Source organism: Papilio polytes, unplaced genomic scaffold (assembly GCF_000836215.1).
Source record: "Papilio polytes unplaced genomic scaffold, Ppol_1.0 DF824180.1, whole genome shotgun sequence".
Classification (NCBI taxonomy): Eukaryota; Metazoa; Arthropoda; class Insecta; order Lepidoptera; family Papilionidae; genus Papilio; species Papilio polytes.
In genome coordinates this window covers 1274776-1282959 of record NW_013525024.1, presented here as the reverse complement: position 1 = coordinate 1282959, position 8184 = coordinate 1274776, and the positions used below count along the sequence as shown (strand labels likewise).

At 32.4% G+C, this 8184-nt stretch overlaps 4 protein-coding genes across 4 annotated transcripts in view; 2 read left to right on the top strand and 2 right to left on the bottom strand.

The window, feature by feature from the left end:
* Positions 1-1196, top strand: part of LOC106110995 (integrator complex subunit 4) — an 8933-nt gene extending 7737 nt beyond the window's left edge. The window contains exon 11 of the mRNA XM_013292964.1: positions 487-1196. Within this exon, the coding sequence (XP_013148418.1) occupies positions 487-686 (200 nt within the window). The 3' untranslated portion in view covers positions 687-1196. The remainder of the gene's footprint in view (positions 1-486) is intronic.
* Positions 1197-1342: 146 nt separating this feature from the next.
* Positions 1343-2738, bottom strand: LOC106111129 (steroid receptor RNA activator 1-like). The gene is made up of 3 exons (XM_013293120.1): positions 2522-2738; positions 2036-2446; positions 1343-1838 (listed from the first exon to the last, which is right to left on the bottom strand). The coding sequence occupies exons 1-3, from the start codon at positions 2556-2558 to the stop codon at positions 1660-1662; spliced, it is 627 nt and encodes a 208-aa protein (XP_013148574.1). The 5' UTR covers positions 2559-2738; the 3' UTR covers positions 1343-1659.
* Positions 2739-2832: 94 nt separating this feature from the next.
* On the top strand, positions 2833-4279 carry LOC106111127 (stromal cell-derived factor 2). Its single transcript, XM_013293119.1, has 4 exons — positions 2833-3008; positions 3161-3356; positions 3462-3686; positions 3866-4279. Exons 1-4 carry the CDS (start codon positions 2915-2917, stop codon positions 4035-4037), a joined length of 687 nt encoding a protein of 228 aa, XP_013148573.1. The 5' UTR covers positions 2833-2914; the 3' UTR covers positions 4038-4279.
* Positions 4280-4405: 126 nt separating this feature from the next.
* LOC106110994 (serine/threonine-protein kinase PLK1) overlaps positions 4406-8184 on the bottom strand; it is a 7685-nt gene continuing 3906 nt past the window's right edge. Inside the window, exons 6-9 of the mRNA XM_013292962.1 lie at positions 8117-8184; positions 7695-7828; positions 7212-7324; positions 4406-6829 (exon numbers count right to left, since the gene is read on the bottom strand). Coding sequence (XP_013148416.1) covers positions 6635-6829; positions 7212-7324; positions 7695-7828; positions 8117-8184 — 510 coding nt within the window. The 3' untranslated portion in view covers positions 4406-6634. The remainder of the gene's footprint in view (positions 6830-7211; positions 7325-7694; positions 7829-8116) is intronic.

Below are 8184 nucleotides of genomic sequence, written 5' to 3'. Positions count from 1 at the left end.
TGTATTTTGCACTCAACATCTATACAATTAATAAAACTCGAATGTCTGTATATAATACTAGCATGAGCGCGACTTTTTCCGCTCGAAAATAAAAAAAAACTGTAGCCTGTGTTACTTACTGATATTGGTGCTTTTTAATGGTTAAAGAATTCTTGAAATCGGTCCAGCAGTTTTTAAATTATTTCAATACATACAAAAATACAAATCTTTCTTATTTATACTAGTATAGATTTAGGAAAAAAATTAATAAATCCTCACAATATTATATATTTGCGTTGCTTATACTGACCCAATTTGTAAAATTATAGGCTGCCTGTTTGTCTGTCTGCAAGGCAATGTTTATTCAGGGTAATCTCTAGGAAAATTAAGCTGATATTGACATTGAAGAAAAAGTAACTGGTTGGGTAATAAATATATTACTATATCCGCGCTGATAAAATCACAGGTGACCATGTGAGTATATAAATATATTACGGATTGTTTCAGACGACGACGGTACACAGAACGTGCGTTTACTAACAAAAGTGTTGATATCGCACGGCGTGTGGACGGAGCCGTGCGGCGTGGACATCTCCATCTGCCTGGCGGTGGAGGAGCCGAGCAGCCGGGAGCCCGCCGCGCTCGTGGAGCTGTGCCGCCCCGTGCGCGTCACGGTCGCACCCAAACCCATCAAGAGAGGCATATAGAACATAAAGCCGGAAATACACATGCTAATAACATGAACCATACGAGCATAATGGGTATATACATGCCAGTAAAATATCAACGAACGCAAGTAACGAGACATGTGTAGCTTCAAACCCTCCCTAGACCATCCGCTCCTTTATATGCATATAGCTATCATAAAAAAATGTTGTGCTAGCACAAGATACTGGCATATAAGATATAGTTCACAAATGCCTATAGCTGGTCTATGGCTGGCAGTAACAGACATCCAAGTGTGCCAGCTACACTGATGTTTGGCACATATGAATTTCCGTATTTTTGTCAAGGTAAAAATACCTGTTTAATATTTGATTCTCACATTTAATATCAGACATAAACAGAATTGACTATGTTCGAAGAGAATTGTCTGGTTTGATACTTCATATATTTTTCAGTGTTTACACTAAAAATATAGGCATACAAGTTATTTTATTTATTTGTATGTGTTGTATATACGATTAAGGTATACAAATAAACTAAGATTAAACATCCGAGACTTATTTATTATTTCTACTATATGTTATTTGCACATAAAAGCAATACTTTATTCATTCCAAAAACATCTTGGTTAAAATATTATGAATATACACTTTTCTTAATTCATAATTATGTTTAGATTATCAGATTAAAAAAACCATCCTTTCCACATATATTTATTTACAGCTATTCATGTATACATTTTTTTTTGTACATTTCTTTTTTAGGAATTACACATTATATATGATTAATAAGCGGAATATTTTTTGAATATGAATAAAATTTTTATGTTAACATGTAATAAGAAATTGAATAGTTGATGTCGTTTATCGCAGAAAACTAATGAATAAATCTTTATAATTTCTTATTGTTTATTACAGTAGTAGTAATGATAGCAATGTGAGTATAAAATTGATTATTACTTGTTAATACATTGACTGATTTTCTCTTATAAAAGTGAACTTGTCGGGTGAGGGTTTATTCTGTATCACATTTTTGACTTTCTTGTTTATCTATATCCAGTAGTTCTAAGCGTGCAGTGCAGTGGTAGATGAGCTGCTTAACACCTGACATCCATGTGCATACCGCACTTACATGATCAACCATTAATGATTTATGGATTTCATCAGCTTTAGCTGGCTGATCATCTCGAAGAGCTGTAAAATAATTTCATTAAAATTTTAATATAAACTAGTCTTGTGTTAAAATTGAAAAATATATAATTAAATGAATGGACAAACTCAAGTTGCCATGTTTTAATATTGGCTCCTAACAGAGCAAACTGATCAGGCCAAGGCTGTCACAAATTGTATGTAAATGAGAGTCACAATAAAGTAATATTTATATATCTTACCATATGCCAGTTCTTTCATCTGAACTTGAATGCTTTTATTTAGTTTTCCATTTAACCACATATCTTCCATAACATTTATTCTCTTTTTAACATCGTTTCCTTTCGAACCCAAGTCACCACTATCAACAAATCGCAATAAAATATCTTTAACTTCCTTGAGTGTACTTTCACTATCAATTTCAATATCTTTATCATTTCTATTAATTTGTATGCTTTGTGTTGGGCTTGGTTGTGCCATTGGGACAGGCATAGGAAGTAAATTTGCTGGAGGACTAGACACTGGTGTCGACCCAGTACCAGATAGTGGAAAGGCGACTCGTTTGTTAAGAAAATTGCGTGGCCTATTAGGTGTCGTTTGTTGAGCGCTATACGAAAACTGGGGTGGATCATTCCAGCCAGGATCAAAAGGCACTAGAAAATAATGCAATAGTTAACGTTGATTCTCCAGATGTTAACATTGATTATTAAAAGGCAAACACTACTCACCTTTAGTGCCGTGAACAGGTGTATCACACTTATCCATTTTATTCTAAAATTCTTTTTTAATGGCAAAAAAAACTATGTCTTATGCTAAGATATACTATTCTTAGCTTGTACTTCTTAGCTAATGTCTAATTCCTACAAGAAATTACGAAATACATAATTTCATTAAATTGATAAACACAGCTGTTTTGCTGTTTTGTCACTTTTGGCAAAGAGTATAATGCTCGGAACACATTTTTCACTTTTAGGATCGCTTTATGTTGGTTGTTTCTCTGTGCTTTTACCTAATCTGTCATCTTGTTGTCAGATATGTCAAATTAATGTCAGCTGTCATTTGCACAAGCACTAGAAAATCGGTGTTCTTCGGTTATTGCTATTTAGTTAATCAAAAACGCGATGGGGTTTTATACAACTTTCAATGTAATTTTTAAATCAAAAATGCAAATAATCCTACTATTCGTTTCTGTATATATGGTTCAAATTTCTAGCGGTAAGTACATCCCTGCAAGTCCATTGTTTATCCGCAACATCTTAACACTTACGTGGCCTTATGATATGGGTGGATATTTATTATTAAAAAATATTTTATGACTAAAATGTAGTTGCTTATTCATTAAATTGTCACAATTTAATCTTTTCTAGCTTCTAAAGCCGAATTTGTAACGTGTGGAACTATTTTAAAATTAGTAAACACAGACTTAAAGTTGCGGCTTCATTCCCACGATGTTAAATACGGTTCGGGATCAGGGCAGCAGTCGGTGACTGCAGTTGATGTGTCGGATGATAATAATAGCCACTGGCTTATCAAGCCTATCTCGGGGGAGACTTGTAAACGAGGGTAAGTGTAATTGGAAGAATTGTATAGTTTAAGTTTATAGATATCCCAATGCCAAACACTATTTATGGCAACCATGACATATTATTATCATAATTTTCTTTTCAGAGCGCCAATAAAGTGCAATACAAACATTCGTCTCCAGCACATTTCTACTAAGAAGAACTTACACTCCCACTACTTCTCTTCACCACTGTCTGGAAATCAAGAAGTTTCATGTTATGGTGATGATGATGGTGAAGGAGACTCTGGAGATAACTGGACTGTAGTCTGCAACAATGACTACTGGAGGAGAGATACACCTGTGAAACTAAAACATGTTGATACAGCAGTGTAAGTTATTAATTAAATATGTTTTTACCTATTGTGAAATTTATGGTAGCTCTATGGTTCTAAATAAGAGAGCCTTATGACTACTGGCTAATAAAGGTTGCATTAAAAATTCTCTAAAACTAATTCTATAGCTGGGCTATTTGTTTCCATATATGACTTTCTTTATGTATTTTTTTCAGATACCTTGCTGGATCTGGGCGAACATTTGGACGTCCAATAAGTGGTCAGGGAGAGATAGTTGGTGTCAGTTCACAGTATGGTACATACACAGACTGGCAGGCTAAGGAGGGACTATTTGTTCATCCTGGTGATTTATTGCCACACCAGAATGCTATTCATACAGAATTATAAATATATTTTAGTGTAATTTTATTTAAGTTTGACACTAATGTGTAATTGCAGTTTCAAAGTGCATAGACAATTTGTGATTTATGTTATCTCTTCACCTTTGTGTACTGCTATGGAAGAAGATTGATAACAATTATACCTTCTGATACATCTGCACAAACTAGAAACATCTTATAAGATTACAAATAAATTATTTTTCAATGAGGAAGTTGTGTGATGAGAAATAAAGTTTCTTTTTTATATTATTCCATTTATTGAAAATATGACCTTCTATACCTGTTAAAAAAAGCAATAATATGACATTAAAATAAAATTCCTTACCAAAGAATATGTTTTTAGATCAAATATATTAAAAAATAAAAAAAAAATCGTTTTATTGTACTAAATCTTTATTGTTAAATGTTCATCATAGTAGTCCCTGTTAAAGGGAACTGTAACAAAATTTCGAATGTTGACAATTTTCAGTGCTTCAAGTTAGCATAGAGTTTGTAATAATACTGATTTTGAGCATTTGACTATTACTATTCCTTCTACATCTTTATAGAGAAATCTTATGTTTTTCCACAAAATAAAGGTTTAAAATGTTACAAAACATGCAAATATGTCTCTATGTTTTAAAGCACGGAAAACAACTAATAAAAAATTTAAATTTTAAAATCAAATTACAAAACTAAATAATTCTAAATGATTACAAATCAACTATATTATCATATAACCAGAGTCTGTCTCGGTTTAAGGGAATTTCCTCTTTTTCTAGGTCAGGTAATAAATCAATAAAACTTAAAACAATTCCAGAATAAAAAGGGCTGGTTTCTTATCTTAGGAAAGCTTTGGAGGCAAGCATACATTTAATTTACTGTGTTAACTTTAATTTATAATTAACAATTTCTTAAAAAGTATATTTTGAATCCTGTATATGTTTAAAAGGGCAATATAGTAACAAAAGTATTCTTCAATACTTATAAATTCGTAACTAAACTAAAATTCACAAATGACCACATAAATTAAAATAAAACTGAAAAACTGACACACACTTGTTTTGCATTTTAGAATATAATGCCAATTATAAAAATATATTAAAGATAAAAAAATAGTTTTTATTTTTCCCAATTATCCCAATAGTTGACATATATTATTATACCAAAAGTTGACAGAGGGTAATTTAATAGTTTTTGCGATAAAAAGAAGTCCATAGCACACATTAAAAAAAAAACAAAAACTAATTTATTGCCTATAATGTTGCAACAATGATAGGACGCTTTGAGAAACCCAATAATTTAAAAAAAAAACTATAAATATAATGTTTTGGGCTTTTGTCTGCAGACTTACTATGAAATTTAATTTAGTAAATTATTTAAAAACGAGGCTTATCCAATTGTACTGCAATTCATTATAACATTGTTAAGAATTCAAAGTTTCATCTAACAAAATGTCAACTGAATTTTTAAGTCTCTAAAGAAGGTTATCAATTTGTCCAATAAACGCGTCCCGAATAAATATTAGTTTATTTTCTACAATTATTTACTAATATAATAAATATTAGTTATTTAAGAAAGGCAGGTCCAGTATAAACTATTACATATATTATTTTAAAATACTCCTTTGGTACAATTATAATTATATAATCGTTTTTTTTTATTTAGTTTTAGAAAAAAGAAAATACTGCCACAAAAGTTAAGATAAGACACGAGTTGTATAAGAAAAGATATATATATTTTAAATTAAGTATCGGCTAACAACACATGTGATGTTTTCATTTGAAAGATTTGCTTATAAGAGTGCGCATACCTTCGAACTATACTATCGCACAGTTTAGTCTCGCTTTGATTCCTATGAGCTTACATGGAGGTGCATACTACTCGATTTTTAGTTGTGCAACTACAGTTGTATTGCTGCTAAAAAGTAGACTCGCACAACAGTTGTGCGATAGTTTAGTCACGGGTGTGCGCCAGCTCTAAATGTGTTTTTGATTAATGTGCAAGGAAATGAACAGTTTTGGCCAAAATTGACTATAATGAAATATGCTTTATGCACAGTTATTAATTTTAATATGAACACTTTTTAATAATTTACTTGCAAATGTACAGCACAGCTGTTATCAAACAATCTGAGCCAAATTATATTCCGGTAGCAGATATCAAAACATACTAATTTTATTTTTTTATATATTATTTTATTTACCTGTACCATCGTTAAAATACACTCATTATCAATGTACCATAGAGTTCACAAACTGTACTTTTACTGTAAAATTTAACTGTCAAAATACTAATATTGAAAAACATCTGTTTTTTTTAACAATAATAAACGAGTTGTCGAAATTTTTACACAAGCGTTTCAACAAATCCCTCTATCAATCCAATACGAGCAGGTAATTTAAATGAATTCACTGATTCACCTTTACTATTTGAAGATTGTCCAATTATCTTCAAAACCATGCACATCCCTAGTAACAATCGTCCATTGCCGACTAAACTAAAAACATTAAATTTGTACATTCAGATTTCATTTTCCGCAAAATTGTCATAAAAAAGGTATACTAGGGACCTTATACCAAAACTGGTGAATAAAAGATCCTGATTAATATAAAAATCAAGTCACTAACAGAGTTTCGTGGAGAGAACGCTGTTTATTTTCTCTAAAGCGTACGTGAGGTTTGTGTAGAGTTTCTTGTCGCAGCCATGCTCTTCTATGGTGCTGAACCTGAATGTACGGAAGTTCTTCTCCACATCGATGTAAGTGACGGCCTGCATCAGCGGGCAGAGTATTATCTTCGTGTGATCTTGGAAGTTGATCTGAAAAGAATCATAAATAACTATTGGTTAATTTTTAATTTAAAAACAACTGGACCACAGGAAATGTTTCATCTTTGGAATATGGAAAGAATTACGTAAATCGGTACCAAGAATGGTGTTCGAGGTAACAAACAGACGATTTGGGAACCTCCTCTCTTATATTTCGGTTAACTTAGCCTGTTTAAATGGATAGGATATAAATCATGGTATTTTTTGTTTGATTTCGCCATTTTGGCGCTGACAGATTCGGTATGCACTCGTAGTATGAGTTATAAAGAATAACTAACATCGAAGGGCGGGTTTAAATCGGCAAGAAACACTCAAACCTATCCATTGAATAGACATCAGTGGCCTTGTACACTATAATTAGTGGAAATCTTACCTGCAGTGTACCGTTGGTGAGGTACATGATAACAGCAAGCGTGGTGCGGAACCACTGGTGCAGATGCGGCAGTCGCGACAGGCCGTCACTCTCGCGCACTTGTACTGACGCTCCTGTAAACGGTTAAGCCATTCTTAAAGTGATCTAAACTTCGAGGGGTCAGGAAACTCGCAGGAGGAAATTTTTAACCGATTTTGTATGTTCTAGCCCTTATATTCGCTTATGTGTGAACAACAATAATGATTTGACAAAATTAACAACATATTTTAATGAATTCTACAACACAGATTTTAAAAAATCACTCAATTATCCTTGCACTCAACCTGATATCGTAAAATGATTAAGTGGGTTATAAGGGCAACAGTTCGGGAACTTTTGTGTAGTGATTTTTGATTTAATTAAATAAAAAATGTCACCTTATAATATGTAAAACAACAAAGATGTAACAAATAGCAATAAAAATGGTTAAAAAGTGCTGCTCACCCGCTTTCATAAGGTGTTCAGTCATATATCTGCGGAAGTATGAGAGTAGTTTCATCTTCTTGTCGAGCTCCGCCGGGTAGTCAGTCATCGTCATATATTTTTCGCTGCTATGCCGGTCAATGTAATGCACATTCCTATAATATAAATACCAAAAAAATATTTAAACGGATATAATTGTACAAGTGTATTTTTTATAATATAGTATTTACATCGTATTTACATATCGATTAATACTGCATTATTTACATTAGTAATTTCGGTAGTTTTTCAACATTGGACTCTCACTGTCTAACACATATACAGAACATTATTTCACAGTATTTCTTGTGTCTATATTTTGTCATATTAATAATAAGATATGTTAGTATATTTTGTAGTTGTGTTTCGACAGTGGAAGCCTGCGGTGACAGTAGAGTACTAACACTCCGTTGGCGAGCATGATGAGCTTGGTGGTGTCGTTGAACATGACACCGACGCTCTCGTCGCAGAG